This window comes from Sus scrofa, chromosome 2 (assembly GCF_054392235.1).
Source record: "Sus scrofa isolate SSC_HxYL_T2T_F1_AM1 chromosome 2, Sscrofa_HxYL_maternal_Yorkshire_Landrace_v2.0, whole genome shotgun sequence".
Taxonomy (NCBI): domain Eukaryota; kingdom Metazoa; phylum Chordata; class Mammalia; order Artiodactyla; family Suidae; genus Sus; species Sus scrofa.
Genome location: NC_139384.1, coordinates 84,288,744 through 84,307,656, shown reverse-complemented (window position 1 = coordinate 84,307,656; position 18,913 = coordinate 84,288,744). Strand labels below are relative to the sequence as shown.

The 18,913-nt window shown below is 51.9% G+C and overlaps 1 protein-coding gene across 9 annotated transcripts in view; it reads left to right on the top strand.

Annotated features, from left to right (window-relative positions):
- KDM4B (lysine demethylase 4B) overlaps positions 1-18,913 on the top strand; it is a 143,491-nt gene that overhangs the window by 29,702 nt on the left and 94,876 nt on the right. For 4 of the 9 annotated variants that reach the window (XR_014837760.1, XR_014837759.1, XM_021084033.2 and 1 more), the window contains exons 2-3: positions 7,488-7,584; positions 18,239-18,404. Coding sequence is in view for 6 of the 9 variants with exons in the window: in XM_021084033.2 (XP_020939692.1) it covers positions 18,264-18,404 (141 nt within the window). In the remaining 3 variants the exon portion in view is untranslated. Of the gene's footprint in view, positions 1-1,596; positions 1,705-7,487; positions 7,585-18,238; positions 18,405-18,913 lie in introns of all 9 variants that reach the window. The other 5 variants (XR_014837758.1, XM_021084032.2, XM_021084029.2 and 2 more) reach the window with 2 other exon arrangements.

Sequence of the window (18,913 nt, the reverse complement as noted above, 5' to 3'; positions counted from 1 at the left end):
TCTTTTTTTTTTCATATTATCTTCCATCATGGTCTATCTAGGAGATTGGATATGGTTCCCTGTGCTGTACAGTAGGACCTCATTCTTTATCCATTCTAAATGTAATACTTCGCATCTACCAACCACAAACTCCCAGTCCATCCCACTCCCTCCCTTCTCCCCCCTTGGCAACCACAGATCTGTTCTCTATGTCTGTGAGTCTGTTTCTGTTTTGTAGATCAGTTCATTTGTACCGTATTTTAGATTCCACATATAAGTGATATCATACAGTATTTGTCCTTTTTCTGACTTACTTCACTTAGTATGATAATCTCTAGTTACATCTGTGTTGCTGTAGATGGCATAATATTTCATTCTTTTTTATGGCCGAGTAGTATTCCATTGTGTATAGATACCACATCTTCTGTATCCATTCATCTTTCCATAGATGTTGAGGTTGTTTCCATGTCTGGGCTATTGTGACAGTGAACATAGGGGTGCGTATATCTTTTTTTTTTTTTTTTTTTTTTTTTTTTTTGCTTTTTTAGGGCCACACTTGTGGTGTATGGAAGTTCCCGGGCTAGGGTTGAATCAGGGCTGCAGCTGCTGGCCTATGCCACAGCCACACAGCATCTGAGCCAGCACCATAGTTTGGATCATGGTAATGTCAGATCCTTAACCCACTGAATGAGGCCAGGGATCAAACCCACATCCTCATGGATACTAGTTGGGTTTGTTACCGCTGAGCCATAGTGGGAACTCCAGGGATGCATGTATTTTTGAATTCTAGCTCTGTCCAGATATACTTCCATATACTTGTGGGAGTGGGATTGCTGCATCATATGGTAGTTCTATATTTAGTTTCCTGAGGAACCTCCATACTATTTTCCATGATGTTGGTACCAATTTACATTCCCACCAACAGTGTGGGAGAGTTCCCTTTTCTCCTCACCCTCGCCGGCATTTGTTATTTGTAGACTTATTAATGATGGGCCTTCTAACCGGTGTGAGGTGGTAGATACCTCATTATAGTTTTGATTTGCATTTCTCTAATAATTAGTCATGTTGAGCATCTTTTCATGTGCCTACTGGCCATCCATATGTCTTCCTTGGAGAAATGTCTATTTAGGTCTTCTGCCCATTTTTCAATTGGGTTGTTTATTTGTTTTTTTTTGTTGTTGTTGTGTTGAGTTGTATGAGTTGTTTGTATATTTTAGAGATTAAGTCCTTATTGGTTGCATTGTTTGCAACTGCTTTTTCCCATTTCATAGGTTTTCTTTCTTTCTTTTTTTTGGTATGGCTTCCTTTGCTGTGCAAAAGCTTGCGAGTTTGATTAGGTCCCTTTGTTTATTTGGGGTTTTATTTCTATTGCCTCAGGAGACTGATCTAAAAAAAACACTTGTATGGTTGGTGCCAGAGAATGTTTTGAAAAACCCACAAACTTTAAATGTATGGGTTTCTTTTCGGACTGTCCACTGTCTTCCATTGAGCTCTCTGTCCCCGCTTCGGCCAGGACCACAGTGTCTTGATCACTGTAGCTTTGTCACCCTGAGTTATTTTATGTCTAGTCTTAGGGATGGACGTTAAAGAAAAATGATGTGGTTCTTACATTTCCAGGTAAGGAGATCAGAGCCTTCTTATTCAGGATCCAAGCAACCCGGGTGCCTGCCACCTCCCTGGCCGAGCCATTGTGACTTCTGCAGTTGGATTTTGTTGTCCATGCAGGTATGGAGGGTTTGGTGAGATATTTGCAACAGGAGGCTTTTTTCCCAGGATGGAAGGGCTGATGAAAATGTCAGTTTTTCAGGTCTTTCAAACGGGAAGCACTCGTTCAGCAGGTTGGGCCTTTAATGGATCCTGAAACTGGATGGCCGACTGGCTTCAAGTTGCTTTTTCTTTTCTTATCGGTTTGGATCTTTTTACAGCCGGACTCTCCTCTTCCAGCTCGAACCTGCTGTGCAGTGAGCTTCAGAGGACAGAGATAGCAGTTGTTTTCTTTGTTTTGTTGTTGCTTTTGGCTTTTGATATTTTATTTTGAAATAATTCCAGAGGCTTGGAAATGTTGCAAAGACAGAACAGAGAGTTTCCGTGTACCTTTCAGCCACCTCTCCCCCAACCCCCACCTTAGCACCTAACAGACTGCAGAAGCACCACCCAGAGTAGGCAAGGAACGTGAAGGAGTCAGAACTGCAGATTTTATTAGGATCCTACCAGTCGGCCCCCTTAACATCCCTTTTCTGCCCCAGGACCCCATCCTGGACCCCACAGTGAGGTAGGCGGCAGGCTTGAACTCCTCTGGTGGGCTGGGGGTGGGGGCGGGTGTGTTTCTCTTGTCTGTCTTGACCTTGGCACTTTTGGCGAGCTCTGCTGGGGAATTTTCTAGAGAAGGTTATGCATCTGGGGGAGGTTGCCCCAGGGCGAGGTGTCCTCAAAGCTGCTGCTGTGCCTCTTCATAGGTTGGGATCAGCCTTCACCCTTTGGTTAAGGTTCCGCCGCCCCGGGGTCTCTGCCAGGGTACAATTTTTGTCCCTCTGGGACCTTGAGACAAGGCACCCTGTTTCTCCTCAAACGTTTGCCTGGTGAGTCCATCCTCTGCAGAGGGTCTTTCCTGCCGCAGTGGTTACTGTGCAGATCTCATGTTGCCTTCACTCCTGTGTTGATGAGCTAGAATTGTTTGTAGGAAAGAGCTGTCCCTTCTCCCCTCCCTTATACCACGTTGGGAATTCCAGGAAAGACGGGATATGTTTATGGCGTCCTGTGGCTTCTGGGCCGGAACTGTCACTCCTCATCCTGTTGACCCAGTTGTCCTTGCCTTGGTTGTCAGTCGCCCCTTCGCCAGGCTCCTCCCCTTCCTGGGTGTCCCCATCCTTCTCCGGGGAGCGCTGATTCCCGGACTTGGGGAAGGATGTTTATTTCTTTTTTCTTTTTTTCCTTTTTTATTACAGTTGATTTACAATGTTCTGTCAATTTCTGCTGTACAACAAAGTGACCCAGTTATATACATATATACGTTATATGTATTCTTTTCCTCACATTATCCTCCATCATGTTCCATCACAAGTGATCGGATGTAGTTCTCTGTGGTGTACAGCAGGATCTCATTGCTTATCCACTCCACATGCTATAGTTAGCATCTACCAACCCCAAACTCCCAGTCCACCCCACTCTCTTGGGGAAGGATATTTAAAAGCTGAGATTGGAGCTCCCTAGAGGCTCAGTGGGTTAAGGATCTGGGGTTGTCAGTGCTGTGGTGCAGGTTCGATCCCTGCCCTGGGGATTTCTGCGTGCTAGAGGCATGGCCAAAAAAAAAAAAGCTGCGATCTCGGTGCTGATGTGTTCAGTGCTGGGAGTGGGGTGGGAAGTGTGTGTGTGTGTCCTGCCTCCTGGCCTGTCAGTCCACACAGCCTGGAACAGAGAAAGCTGATCCCTGCACACAGGACATCTGTATTTATTTCTTTGTCTCTGTCTGTAGTTTTCAGAAACCCACATATTCATGCTGATTGGATAATAGAGGCTCTGGGTGGCCTCCCTGCCTCAAGAGGGTCACACAGAGCCCCCACAGGCCAGGCTGGGCAGGAGGAGGTGCCAGGCCCCTTTTGAGGGCCACTTGGGGTATGTGGGTGAGAGGAGAACAGGCTGAGTGGGGTGCTGAGCCCCCCTGGGTCGGGTAACACACACAGGCGAGGGCTCCCTTCCTTTTTGGGCAGAGGATACCCATCAGCTCTGCACCTCTTGGACCCCCGACCCAGATCCAGGGCCCCCCTGGGCCATGGGAGTAGTGTGAGTGGACCCCCTCCAGGGTCAGCCGTGGGTGGCCTAGAGTTGATAGGACCAGGGACCCAGGAGACCCCACCTGGGCTAGGGGGGGCCATGCCCATGGGTCCTTAGAGATGCCAGCAGCTGGCAGCAGTTCCTGGTGCCTCAGCATGGAGGGACAGCTGATGCTTTTTCTCTGTTCCTGCTGCTTCTTCCTGGCCCACCTGCCTGCCCTTTGCAGACGTGGCGGAGGAGGAGGTGGAGGAGCGGCAGCATCTGTGGCCTGGCGGGCACCTCGGAATAACATCATCTGAGTGTCAGGTCGTGCTTTTTTAAAGGAGAAATGGTCTAACTGCGCCTTTTCGGGCTGGTGGTCTGAGGCCTTGTGCCACTAGCCTGTCTCCTTGCTGCAGCCGGACGCCCCCTCCCCAGAGTTCTGTTCTCAGTGCCCGGCTTTCCCAGGACCCGCCGCCAGGCCAGCAAGAGGCACCAGCCCTGGGCCCTTCCATTTTGTTTGCCTTTTTAAAATTGCTTAGACTATTTTTTTTTTTTTTTTTTGGTCTTTTTGCCTTTTTCTAGGGCCGCTCCCACGGCACATGGAGGTTCCCAGGCTAGGGGTCCAATCGGAGCTGTTGCTGCTGGCCTACGCCAGAGGCACAGCAACGCGGGATCCGAGCCACATCTGTGACCTACACCGCAGCTCACGGCAACGCTGGATCTTTAACCCACTGAGCGAGGCCAGGGATCAAACCCGCAACCTCATGGTTCCTAGTCAGATTCGTTAACCACTGAGCGATGACGGGAACTTCTGCTTAGACCATTTTTAAAGTGGTTCTAGATTTACAGAGAAACTGAGGCTGGTAGGGAGAATTCCCTACACCCTTGACCCCAACACCCAGTCTCCCAATATTACGTTTTACACGAGGCTGGAACATGCGTTGCAGTATTGAGCCAGGATGGCTACACTCTCATTAACTGGAGTCCGCCTTCATTCATGTTGCTGTGTTTCCTACCCCTCATCCCATGTCTTCTGTCCCAGGCCCCCGTCCAGGACCCACGGGCCATTCAGCTGTCACATCTCCTCAGGCTCCTCTGGGCTGTGACCGTTCCCTTGACTTTCCTTGTTCCTGAGGCCCTTGGCCAGTTGGAGGAGGACAGTGGTCAGAGGTTTTGGAGAATTTCCCCCAGTGGGAATTTGGTGTTTTGCTCCCTGTCAGACTGGAGCGCTGGGTGCTGGGAGGAGGACCACACGGGAGGGGACGTCTCATCCGTCGTATCGGGGTGCCTGCCATCAGCCTGGCTCGTCACTGCTGGTGTTGACCTTGGGCCCCCTGGCTGCTGAGATTGTGCTGGTCAGATGTCTCCACTGTAAAGTCACGCCTCCCTGCTTTCCATGCTGTCCCTTTTGGGGGGACGTCACTGTGGCCAGCCCACACTTACAGGCCCTCTGATTCCTCACCCCTGGCTGCCCTGTGCTGAACAGGTTGTAACCAGGGAGGTCAGGCCTCCAGTATCTCCGAGTCCCCAGGGTGGGGATAAGCTGGCAACAGGGGCTCTCAGTCTCCTCGCGGGAGCAGGGGAGACAGATGAGCCTCGCCCTGTGTGGACAGCAGCCTTGCCGTGGTTCTGGCCTGAGAACTGAGCCTTGACCTCAGCCCCCGAGCTTCCAGCCTCCTATCCTGGGGTCAGTGCTCTTGTCCCCCAGAGCACAAGGGCAGGAGACCCTCCGGTCTCTGTGGCCACTCAGCCCCAGGCAGCAGCAGACTGGGGTCTGCCAAGCCGAGGACCACAGGCTTTGGTGGTCTCTACCTTAACAGCCCATGGTCCATCTGAGGAGACAGCGTGCAAAGAGGGCGTGACAAGTGACGAGGGAGCATGGTTGCATCAGACATGAGTGGACGATGGGCTGCGGGCAGTGGGCGTGAAACAGTCCCTCTCCTCTGCCATCTGGGAGCTGCACGTGGCAGCCGCCTTAGCAGTCTTCTTTTGCTGCTGTGACAAATGACCACAGACTCAGTGACTTCAAACGACGCAGTCCTCATCTCTCTGTCCTGGAGGCTAGTGGTCTGCCATGGGTCTCACGGGGCTAGAGTCCAGGCGTGGGCAGGGCCGTGTTCTTTCTGGAGGTTCCAGGGGAGAATCTGGTCTTTGTCTTTTCCAGCTTCTAGGGGCGCTGCATCGTTGGCCGGTGGCTGTCCTTCTGTCTTCAGAGCCCAGCACTTTGCCCTCTGCCTCTGGCTTCCGTTCTTCTCTGACTCTGGCCCCCCTGCCTCCCTCTTAGAAAGACCCTAGTGATGACACTGGGTCCCCCGATAACCTAGGGATCGTCTCCCATCTTAGGATCCTTCACTTAATCCCATCTGCAGACTCTTTTGCCACAAAAGAGAACATAGTCACAGCTCCTGGGGATTAGGATGGGGACCTCCTTGGGGGCCATTAGTCCACCGGCCGCAGCCCCCTGGAGAGGTGCCAGAATAATCGGATCCCCGGGCTTCATTCGGCTCTTGTCTATTGGGCTGGCGGGGCCGTGGGGCCGGCAGCAGCAGCACCTGAGGCCCAGCATTTCCACAGCTCAGCGTGGCCTTTCAGCCCAGGGCTTGTGACCTGTTAGAAAACAGTGAAGTCATGTCCAAGCATTTAAAAAACCCGATTAAAATAAGATAGACGAGGTCAGCACAGGTTGCCTGTTGAAAGGGTATTTGTAAAACTCGTGCTATTTACAGTGCCTGGAGAACGGGGGGAAAGGGTGTGGGGACCGAGTTCCACACCCCCAGGGCCCCAGGGGCAAGCTGCCCTGCCCAGAGGCTCGGCCCGCAGCAGCCACTTCCAGCCCAGGCAGCATGTGCAAAGGCCCAGGGTCCTGCAGACTCCAAGCCACTGGGAGGTCAGGTGGCTGGGAGGTGGGGGCAGAGAGGGCAGCTGGGGCCGGGCAGCCGGAGCCAGATTGTCAGAGCCCTGGGGCCACACCCTACCTTTAGAATCTGTCCTGCAAGTGTCCCCTGAGCCCAGCTGTGAATGACCCAGTCCCCTGGCCACACTCTGTCCTATGCTCTCTGCCCCCTAGGGGTGTAGGTGGCAGTTACTTCACAGCATTTTCTGTACAACTGTCCTCTTCAGAGGACACCTGCCCTGCTTGCGGGGGTGCGGAGGAGGCAGAGCTTCTTGTAGTCCTCCCACCTAAAGGTGTGCCCCTAAAGGTCTCCAGAAGCTGCTGCTGCTTCTTTTTTTGTCTTTTTAGGGCCACACCCACAGCATGTGGAGGTTCCCAGGCTAGGGGTCTAATCGGAGCTGTAGCTGCCGGCTGACACCACTGCCATAGCCATGTGGGACCTGAGCTGCGTCTGCGACCTACACCACAGCTCAGGGCAAGGCCAGATCCTTAACCCACTGAGCGAGGCCGGGGATCAAACCTGCATCTTCATGGATGCTAGTCAGATATGTTTCCACCGAGCCACAACGGGAACTCCTCCAGAAGCTTCTTTGGGTTGATTTGACTGTTTCTAGAGACTCTTGCTTCCTCAGCTACTGATTTTTAGGAGCTGAGCTTAAGACAGGCATCATGAGAAGGACTGATTGGGGAAGGTGCTCCTGGTGATGGATTTCCTGGCTCTTGGACAATGGCGAGGATTTGGAATCATCCAAACAGAAGCCAGGGTCCCTGGGCTACTGCAGCTGCTAGGGGCGTAATTTGGAGTGAAGACTTAAGCATGACATCAATTTAGTTAATCAAGCTTTTGTTTTATGCATTTTAGGAACCATCACCATTGTTAGAACCCGATAGAAACCCTAGCCGGTTATTGGACCATCTCCCTGCAGCCTTGCTACCCACTAGGAACCAGGAACTTTGAAGTAAGTGCATGCGCGCCCTCAGCCCCAGGGCTGCTGGTGGAGAAGGTGGCCCCATTTGGTTCTGAGTTCCTGGGGTGTCCAGAGAGCAGATGCCCTAGAGGAGCCTGGACCCTTCCGGGTGGTTCTGCCAGACGAGCCTTCCCTGTCCATATGCACCACTGTTGCACTCTGGCCCCTTAGCATCTGAACACCTGTGCCTCACTTCTAGAAGCCCTGAGAACCATTGTGTATTTGGGGGGCCACCAGGGTAGCCCAGGAAGAGCTGCCCTGTCTGTCATGTGGAACAGGCCCTGGACAGCGGAATACCACTTGTGGCCTCACTGAGGGTTATATATCCGCCACCCTATGTTCTGCTGGAAATGACAACCAGTCGCAGGTAGGGGAGGGTCTCTAAAAAGGGAGCATTATTTTACTCTTTTATTTTTTTTTTGGCTGCATCCATGGCATGTGGAGGTTCCAGGGCTAGAGATTGAACCTGCGCCGTGGCAGCGAGCTGAGCCACAGCAGTGAAACTTTGGGTCCTTAGTCCGTTGCGCCACAAGGGAACTCCTCTCCTGTACTTTTCTAACTAACCAGGGACAGAGGGTTTTCCAGAGGTGGCTTCTGATGGTGGCCTAAGGTGGTCACTGGTAAGAACAGAGGGAGCAGCCTCGTGGTCAGCACCTGAGGGACGGGGTGACTGGGGTTAGAGGGGTGTTCCATGTGGGACAAGCTGTCCCTGTGTTCCCGGCCACTCCTGGTGGCCTGAGAAAGGCTGGCTGGGTGAGAAAGGTGCATGTTCAGTGCTGATCTTGGACGGAGGCTCCTCCCAAGGCCGTGTGGCTAACGAGGGCCGAGTGTGAACTTGAACGTGGCCTTTTCTATTCTGCCAGGATTTAGAAACCCAGGAACTGGGCTGTGGAGCTTGGGTTACCCTTTCCAAGCGGTGGAACAAAGGGTTGGCTCCTCAATAGGGTAGACTTCAGGCATCTGGGTCTGGGGCCGGCAAACTGTGACCCGAGGGCCAATCGGCCCCCTGTCCCCGTCTGTTCTCATAAGTAGGGTTTTATCAGCACAGAGCCCAGGCCCACTCCCTTCCCTCTCCCTCCACACGGTGGTGAATTTGAGTAGTTGCGACAGAGCCTGCATGGCCTGCAAAGCTGAAGACATTTACTCTGCGGTCCTGCCTGAAAAAGGTGGGCCAGCCCAGTCCCCACCGGCTTGGCTTGTCGCTGGCTGGGGCTGGGTGGACCAGGCCCTTCCTGACTGGTTCGGGAGTGGTCAGTTCTGACTGTGTCCCAGAGCACTGCTTTCCCCTCAAAACTCAGGCTCTCGTGCAAGACACTCGGTTCCCTGAAACTGGTTATTCTCCCTCTCTTTGTAAAAAATTTTATTGGAGTACAGTTGACTTCCAGTGTTATTTAATTCCAGGTGTACAACCAAGTGATCCAGTTATACATAGACATACATTCATTCTTTTCAGAGTCTTTTCCCATATAGGTTATTACAGAATATTGAGTTCTCTATGCTATACAGTGGGTCCTTGTTGGTTATCTATTTTTTATAGGGTAGCGTGTTTATATATTAATTCCTGCCAATTTGCCAACTCCTAACTTCTGTCTCCCCCCACATTTCCCCTTTGGTAATTGGAAGTTTGATTTTGAAATCTGTGAATCTATTTCTGTTTTGTAAACAAGTTCTTTCATATCTTTAAAATTAGATTGTACATATATAAGTGGTATCTTACGGTATTTATCTGACCTATTTCACTTAATATAAGAATCTCTAGGTCCATCTGTATTGCTGCAAATGGCATGATTTCATTCTTCTTTATGGCTGAGTAATATTCCATTGTACATATGTACCACATTTTCTTAATCCATTCATCTGTCAGTAGACATTTAGTTGCTTCCATGGCTTGGCTGTGAATAATGTTGCTGTGAACATTGGGGTGCATGTAGCTTTTTGAATTATGGTTTTCTCTGGATCCAGTGTGGTTGCTGGATCATATGGTAGTTCTGTGTTTAGTTTTTTTAACTTTTTTTTTTGGCCGTGCCCATGGCATGTGGAAGTTCCTGGGCGCTGGAACCCGCACCACAGTGGCAACCCAAGCTGCTGTGATGACAATGCTGGATCCTTAACCTGCTGTACCTTAAGAGAATTCCTGTATTTAGTTTTTAAAGGAACTTCCATTCTGATCTCCACAGTGGTTATACCAGCTTACAGTCCCACCAACAGCGTAGGAGGGTTTCTTTTTCTCCACACCCTCTCCAGCATTTATTGTTTGTAGACTTTTTAATGACAGCCGTTCTGACTGGTGTGCGGGAATATCTCATTGTAGTTTTGATTTGCATTTCTAGGAAAGCCCTTTACCCTGAGCAGCGTGACACGTTCTGTGGACCTAGCTCGCAGTTACCTTCTTAGTAATCCCTCATAAGAATGCTTTCCATCCCTCTCTATCAAAGAGATAAGAGCTGGACAAACTGAACACTGGCCCTGGATGGCATGAGGACGTTTTCTGGGGCAGGTGGTGGGGGGAGTAGAAATGAATGAGGTCACAGGCTCCTTCCTCCAAAGGCCTTAGGTGTGCTTCGGGTCACAGTCCTCATGAGAAACCAGATGGGTTGACTGTGGTCTGGCAGGTCCCAAAGAGACTGCCTTGGACTTCATGGAATTTAATTTTTATAGAGAAACAGTTTACGTGTCATAATAGTCATGCTTTAAAGTGTCCAATTCAGGTAGTTCCCATCGTGGTTCAGTGGGTTAAGAACCCGACTAGGATCCATGAAGATGCAGGTTTGATCCTGGCCTCACTCAGTGGGTTAAGGATCTGGCTTTCCTGTGAGCTGCGGTATAGGTAGCAGATGAGGTTCGGATCCTGTGTTCCTGTGGCTGTGGTATAGGCTGGCAGCTGTAGCTCTGATTTGACCCCAAGCTTGGGAACTTGCACGTGCTGTGTGTGCGGCCCTAAAAAGACAAAAAAAAAAAAGTATACAGTTCAGTGATTTTTACTGTGTTCACAGAGCTGTGCAACTATTAACCATATCTGGTTCCAGAACGCTGTTACCACCCCTTAAAAATCTACTGTACATTAAATAGTCACTCCCTTTTCCTCCCAGCCCTTCACAGCCATTAACCCACTCTCCGTCTGTGGATGTGCCTTTTCTGGATGTTCCCCATCCATGGACTCACACACTGTGTGTCCTTCTATGTCTGCTTCTCTTACCGAGCATCGTGGTCTCAAGGTCCATCCATGTCTGGGCAAGTGTCAGTGCCACTCTTTTCATGGCTGCGTAATGGTCCACCACATGGATGGACCAAGTTTTATTTATCCATTCATCCATTGAAAGACCCTCGGCTAATGCCCACTTTTTGGGTCTTATGAATGAGGCTGCTGTGAACAGTTGAGTACAAGGATCTTTGTGGATGTGTGTCTGTGTTTCTCTTGGGTTGATGCCTAAGGGTGGAATCGCTGGGCCAGATGGTAATTCCGTGCTTCACCTTTCACGCTCCCCCCACCGTGGTTGGGTTCCCGTGATTCTGAAGAAGCGTCCAAGCAGTTCCCATTCCTCTCTTTCTCTGTAGGAGCAGGGTCTGAGCTGGAGATGCGCTGGTTCAGTTCTGAGCAGAACAGCTCCACATAGGAGGGAGGGCGAGGGGCACACAGGCTAAGGGTGGCCTTCCCACCCTGCCCCTCCCTGCTCCCCCCCTTGCTTATTTGTTCATTTACTAAGTTGTAAGGATTTCTTCCTCTTTCACATATGCTTGATCTGCTTCCCCCCAACACCCCCAGATCTGGGGGCTTTTTCCTGCATTGTAAAAAAAAAGCACCCTTAGAACCCAGTTTTGTATCTGTGGGCACAGACAGGTGATGTCTGTGGGCTGATAAAAGATGCCCTTGTCATGGGCTGTGGGTGGCTCCACTGTGATGGCACAGGCCACTGGGGCACTTCCTCCGGGAGGGTTGGGACAAGGAGAGCTTTTTTTTTTTTTTTTTTTTTTTAGGTTAAAACGTATATTGAAGATCAAGAAAAGAATGTGGCCTTAGCACAGGTTTCAGGTGGAGAGGCTGGATAAATGGTTTCTGTTTGCCTCTGTCCATTTTGGGCCAGGCCATCCACCTCGGGGGACATACATGGCTGTTGATTTGTTTGCTCTCTGCAGTTTGGGGGTTACTTAGGTGGAGGATTGGGGGTTGAACTAGACACTCTCATTTTTGTCTTTTTCCTTCCTTCTCCCTCCCTCCCTCCCTTTCTCCTTCCTTCCATCCTTCCTTCTATCCTTTCTTTCTTTCTTGACGCCCCACAGCATATGGAGTTCTCCGCAGCAGTGCTGCTCCTTCAACCCACTGTGCTGGGCTGGGGATCAAACGTGCATCCTGGCCTGCAGAGACACCACCAATCCCATTGGGCCACAGCAGGAACTCCTAGACACTTACTCTTATTTTATTTTATTATTTTTTTTCTCTTTTTGCCATTTCTTGGGCCGCTCCTGCGGCATATGGAGGTTCCCAGGCTAGGGGTCTAATCAGAGCTGTAGCCACCAGCCTACACCAGAGCCACAGCAATGCAGGATCCGAGCCGCATCTGCAACCTACACCACACCTCACGGCAACACCGGATCCTTAACCCACTGAGCAAGGCCAGGGATCAAACCCACACCCTCATGGTTCCTAGTCGGATTCGTTAACCACTGCACCACGATGGGAACTCCCAGACACTCAACTTAGAGTCGCCCAAGGTCATGACTCATGACGATGTTCACTGGGACTTTGCCCCACGTGGCTTATTGAGGCTTTTGTGGGCCGGTGCTGTCAGCCCCGTGGCCCCTTCCAAGAGCATAGCCCTGATCACTGGGGTCCCCGGGTGTTGCCCACTTGCTCTGGGGTTAGAGAAGGGGCTCTGGGAATGTGGGAGGACAGGGGCCAAGCCTGGCCCCAGGGGATCCCCGGGGCCTGTCCTTGCCACACTCAGGCTTCCTGGAGATGGGGCTCGTGGCAGGACCTCCGCCCCAGGGCCATCCTGCAGCCCCACTCCTCCTCCGGGAGTTCACACCTCCCCGCTCCTTCTCACAGTTCAGCCTGGTGTCTGGAGGAAGGACGAGTAGTCAGCCTGAGGGAATGCCGCACCCATGTGAAGATGCAGGCCAAGGTCATCTGGGGGGCGAGTGACCAGAAATGGCTCCGTTGGCAACACTGGGGCCTCCGGCTGTGCCCATGAATCAGCTCTGCCACCAGAGGATGGCTCCAGGCTCCATGCCCCGGGGAGCTGCCACTTCTCTTCAAGTGAGGGGGAGGCAGGGGCTTACGGACCACTGGGCATCACTTGGTCCCATTTCTGATTTCCTAGAAACTGCTTTTGTCTAAGCGAGAGCAGGTGCGTGTGCTTATCTTTCTGAGATGCACCTCACAGCATTGGTCCCAGGGTGGAGGGACGTGGCGACTTACTTCTTTGTGTGATGGATTTTTTCCCCCTCTTTTTTGGCCACCCTGGGGCATCTGGAATTCCCAGGACAGGGATCAGATCTGAGCCACAGTTGTGGCCTATGTTGCCCTACCCGATCCTTTTTACCTACTGTGCTGGGCAGGGGATTGAACCTGCGTCCTGGCACTGCAGAGATGCCGCTGGTCCTGTTGTACCACAGTGGGAATGCCATTTGTGTGATGACTTTTTCATGCTGCACTTGAGCTAGACTGACTAGTGTCCGCCAAGCTGCTCACGCCCTGACCTTGGAACCCGTGACGATGCTCCCTTCTGTGGGGAGAGGGCCTCTGCACAGGATTAAGTTAAAGCTGGGATTAAGTTAAAGATCTTGGGGTGGATGCCTCTTCTGCATTGGCTGGGTGTTCTGATGTCATCCCAGAGGGCCTTGAAAGAGGGAGGCAGGAGGGTCAGGGTCATAGAAGGAGGCGTGGTGATGGGAGCAGAGGTCGGAAGAGAGAGTGAGAGATGGAGATGCCGTGCTGCTGGCCATGAACATGGAGGAAGGGGCCTTGAATCCGGATGTGGTGCCCCTCGAAGCTGGAAAATGCAGGTATCTTCTAGGAGGAACATGGCCCACGTGAGATCCAGGTGGGCTCCTGGCCTCCGGAACTCTAAGCATTTTTTTTTTTTCTTTTGTCTTTTTAGGGCCGCACCCACGGCACATGGAGGTTCCCAGACTAGGGGTCTAATTGGAGCTATTGCTACTGGCCTATCCACAGCCACAGCAACGCCAGATCTAAGCCATGTCCACGACCTACGTACACCACAGTTCACGGCAATCCCGGATCCTTAACCCCACTGAGCGAGGCCAGGGATCGAACCCCTGACCTCATGGATGCTGGCTGTGTTCCTAACCCACTGAGCCACAACGGGAGCGCCTGTTAAGAAAAAAGAAAAGCTTGGAATTCCCGTTGTGGCTCAGTGGTAACAAACCCCACCAGTATCCATGAGGACGTGGGTTTGATACCTGGCCTCGCTCAGTGGGTTAAGGATCCAGGTGTTGCTGTGAGCTGCAGTGTAGGTCACAGATGTGACTCAGATCTGGCATTGTTGTGGCTGTAGTGTAGCGGCAGCTGCAGCTCCGATTCGAGCCCTAGGCTCTAAAAAAAAAAAAACAAAAAAAACAAGCTTTACTGTGAGGTAATTCACATAGCACACAGTTCATCCATTTAGAATGTGTCAGAGCAGAGCACGTTCAGTGGTTGGAGCATATTCAGATGCCTGCTCTTAGCCTTACAACGAGGAGCGGGGAGAAAGGGACCCTAATCTTTCCTGTTATTGGTTTTGGGGGCTGGGCCAGGAGGAGCCCACATGTCTCTGGAGGCTGCATTTCCTATCTTAGAAGGAACCCAGCAGACGCCTCTGGGGCCAGGCTTGGGGGTATCCTCCTTCTGTCATGGGGGGTTGGGGTCTCAGGTCTGGGGGAGCCCTCTTGCGAGCTGAGATGAGGGCTCCAGCTACCCTTCCTGCCAGGTGGCCAGAGGTTTTTGTTGATTGTTTTTGTTTGCTTGTTTGTTTGGCAAGTGTAGAACTTTCTTCTTTGCTTCTCCCCCACCCCTTTCTTTTTTGGGGGGTAGTAGCAGCTTTATTGGGATAGAATCTGCCAGCCACCCACTTTTCCCTCTTAAAGCACACGTTTTCAGGGCTTTTAGTGGATTCAGAATTAGGCATCTCTCACCACAGTCCACTTCGGAACATTTCCATCACCCCAAAAAGAAACCCCAGACCTGGAGTTCCTGTCATGGCGCAGTGGTTAACAAATCCGACTAGGAACCATGAGGTTGCAGGTTCGGTCCCTGACCTTGCTCAGTGGGCTAACGATCTGGCGTTGCCGTGAGCTGTGGTGTAGGTTGCAGACGCGGCTCGGATCCCGTGTTGCTGTGGCTGTGGTGTAGGCCGGTGGCTACAGCTCTGATTGGACCCTAGCCTGGGAACCTCCATATGCCGCGGAAGCGGCCCAAAGAAATGGCAAAAAGACAAAAAAAAAAAAAAAGAAAGAAAGAAACCCCAGACCTTTTAGCCTACAGGGCATGCGTGGCCTCTTGTGTCTGCTTCTCTCACTGAGCATCCTATTCTCAAGGCCCATCCACATGGTAGTGAGTGTCAGTGCTTCTGTCCTTTCCTGGCTGGGTGATGCTCCTGCGTGAGGAGGGACCAGTTTGTGTGTCCATCATGTGTTAACGAACACTTGGGTTGTGTCCCCCTTTTGGATGTTTTGAGTCATGTTGCTGTGAACATTTATATACACGTGTTTGTGTGGACGTATGTTTTCATTGCTCTGGGTGTATATCCAGGCGTGGGGTTGCTGGATTACCTGGTAAATGCCATGTGTAACTTGTTGTGGGACTGTGGGACTGTCTTCCGCAGTGGCTGCCTCGTCTTACCTTCCCACTGATTGGGAGGCAGGCTTGTGGTTTCTCTACAGCCTCACCAACACTTGTTATCATCTGCATTTTCCCTCCTGCCCTCTCAGTGGGGGCGAGATGCGTCTCACTGTGGTTTAGATTTGCATTTCCCTGATGGCTAATCACCTTGAGTAGCTCTTGTGCTTATTGGCCATTTCTGGCTCTCCTTTGGAGATGTGTCTTTCAAGTTGTTTGCCTGCTTTTAGTTTTTTAATTTTAATTTTATTATTATTACTATTATTATTATTTTGTTTGGCTATTTAGGGCCGCACCGGCGGCATATGGAGGTTCCCAGGCTAGGGGTCGAATAGGAGCTGTAGCTGCTGGCCTACGCCACAGCCTCAGCAACACAGGATCCGTGCCCAGTCTGCAACTTACACCAGAGCTCATGGAACACCGGATCCTTAACCCACCAAGCGAGGCCAGGGATTGAACCTGTGTCCTCATGGATGCTAGTCAAATTCGTTAACTGCCGAGCCATGACAGGAACTCTGTTTTTTTAATTTAAAAAATTCTTTTTCCTTTATAGGGCTGCACCTGCGGCATATGGAAGATCACAGGCTAGGGGTAGAATCAGAGCTGTAGCTGCTGGCCTCCACCACAGCCACAGCAATGCCAGATCCGAGCCATGTCTGCAACCTACGCCGAATCCTCAACCCACTGAGCAAGGCCAGGGATCGATCCCCTGACCTCATGGATCCTAGTCAGGTTCGTTTCCCCGGTGCCGCAACAGGAACTCCTTGCCTGCTTTCAAATTGTACTTTTAGTCTTTTTGCGATGGATTTGTCACACCCCTGCTTCTTTGGCATGTTGCTATCTGGTGAAGAACACAGCACTCTTTCTGGATTGTTCCTTGATTCCCTCATTGGTGGTGGTGGTGGGGGGTGTTCCGCTGTCTCTGGTAAACCAGAAGGTTGGTTTCCAGTAAATCAGAAGGTTGGCCCAGGGCTGGATTTCAGTCAGATTCCTTTTGTTGTTTTTTAAGTATGTGCATGTGCGATTTTTATTTGCCCTCCTTCAAAAAAATGTGTCAAGAATCATTGGAGTGTTGGGATTATAAATCATTTTAATTTTCTTCTTTATATTTGCCTACTAAAAACTTCATTGCAAAGAGCATGAATAAGAGAGAAAAAAAAAACACACATGATCCACTGATGCTCCCCTGAGTATTGGGGTCAGGCCTGTCCCCCCGCCGGGCCTTGAGTGCCCTCCAGATAGAAGAGGCCCCAAGACAACCCAGTGTGGCCACTTTGGGGCTGGAGGGGAAAGGGTAGCTGTGTTGGAGGCTCAGGTGAGGTGAGTAGGGGATGGCAGGTGGGGATTAAGGCACCAAGCGAGGGGGGGGGCTGGGGACAGCCTGGTGGTGCATCCCTGGGATTGGTCGTCCTGGCTGCGGCCTGGGCCCTCTGGTGCCTGCTGCTCTGGAGGGGGTTTGTGGCAACCCTTCTCCTTCATAAGCCTGTGGTTTCTTGGTGGTTCCCTGTGATCCTGCTCCGAGCATTGTTACATGGTCCCAGGCGCTCATGGCCTGCGGTGTAGACTGCGCCTTTGGCTGCCCTGGGAGGAGGAGGGAGAGGCTCCTGTGCACACAGGCCAGAGGGTCTCAGGGGGTCCCAGTCTGGACGCCAGGGCCTTAGGGTTCTCACCAGTCCAGCTGTCAGGTGTGACTCTGAGAGCCAGGCCTGAGCCACCCGCAACTCCCATCAAGTGCTCAGCCCCCCACCTGATGCAGGGTCTGGACCTGGTGCCTGGACCTTCAGGTCTGTCTCAGCTCCTTCCTGGGCGCTTGCTGCCCTCTAGTGCCCGCCAGGGGGAGCGCCTTTAGGGAGCAATGGTCCCATCTTGGCGACATGGACCCCTGGTTCCACCTTCTGGGACCGGCAGGCTCCCTGCCTTTCTCACTCCTCAGCTCACTTTGGGCTGCAAGGAGATGGACTTGGTTAATTTCCTTCCAAGATGTGCACTTGGGTTCTGACCTTCCCCACATCCTGGAGGGGGTCTGGTCTTCTCTTGTTGGAGAATTTAATCTTCCCATAGGGACCCTTCCCCTGGAGTCTGTCCCCCCAGCCTCTTCCTGACTGGGGCGGGCCACCTGCCACCCCGCTGGGTCCCTGTAACTTGAAGGACAAGATGGGTCCTCTCCAGCCTGCCGCCTTGTCACGGAGAAGAGCCCGATCTCCGTACTCTTCAGGGGCCGGCCCTGAATGTGGGCCACCAGACCCGCCCCGCCAGCCCTTCCTTGTTTGGGCTTGGTTATAGCTCAGGGCAACCTGGCGGGAAGCTGGCCTTTTGCTCTTCTGGTTACAGATTCTGGCTTCGGGCAGCCTGGGTTCTTGACAGCAGCTGGGCCAGGGCTGGAGGGACCTGCTTGCTGCCCGAGGAGGGGCTTGTGAGTGTGACCTTCAGAGCCTTCAGAGCTCGTGAGTGTGGCCTTCAGCGTTTGCTCGTGCAAGGCTCACCCACGGCCTCACTCACTCCCCAGCCCGCCCATGCTGCCGCCTCTGGGTTCCGGCTCCAAGGCGGATGAAACCCTGATAGGAAGAGCTTTTCTTGCCAAGGCCTCTTGTTTGGAATGGGTGCCCTGGCTTCCAGCCTCGTGTGGCCTCTTAGAACAGGGCCGCCTCTGTTGGTGGTTATTGGCAGGCCCTTGGTCTCTGGTGCCAGGGGCAGTGGTGTAGTGAGCCCCAGGCCCTCCTCGCCCCTCCTCCTGCAGGTGGAGGGGTTAGGGTTAGAAGGGAACTGGCTGGTGGCGGTGGTGGTGTTAACACTCTCTTGTGTCCCTCGCAGGTGAGGCCGTGTCTCCACTGCAGCCATGGGGTCTGAGGATCACGGGGCCCAGAACCCGAGTTGTAAAATCATGACATTTCGCCCAACCATGGAGGAGTTTAAGGACTTCAACAAATACGTGGCCTACATCGAGTCCCAGGGAGCCCACCGCGCAGGCCTGGCCAAGGTGGGTGATGCCCTGGCCCCGTGCAGCTCTTCCCGGCCCCTGCCCTGTGCACATCCCAGGGCACGGGGCCTGTTGCTCTGTGCATGGGGCCCCTCTGACCTCGCTTATCCACAGACATTTGTTCCCCCATGTCAGGCATTGTCCTGGTACTGGATCCCTAGCATCGCTGATGCTGGGTGGGGCACAGCATCGTGGTGGCATCCACAGCCTTTTTACCCTCCCTGGGGGCTTCCAGGGGAGTCTGTGGTGGGGTGTGTGTGGGGTCGTACTTTTTGCCTTTATATTCCTAGTTAAACAGATTATTTAAAAAATTGAAGTATAGTGATTTACAATATTGTGGTAATTTCTGTATGACAAAGTACTTCTGTTATATGTGTACATACACTCTCTTTTGAAAAATTATTCTTGTCCATCGTGGTTTATCAAAGGGCATTGAATATAATTCTCTGTGCTGTACAGTAGGACTTGTTCTTTCTTTCTTTTTTTTTTCTTTTTTTTTTTTTTTTGGC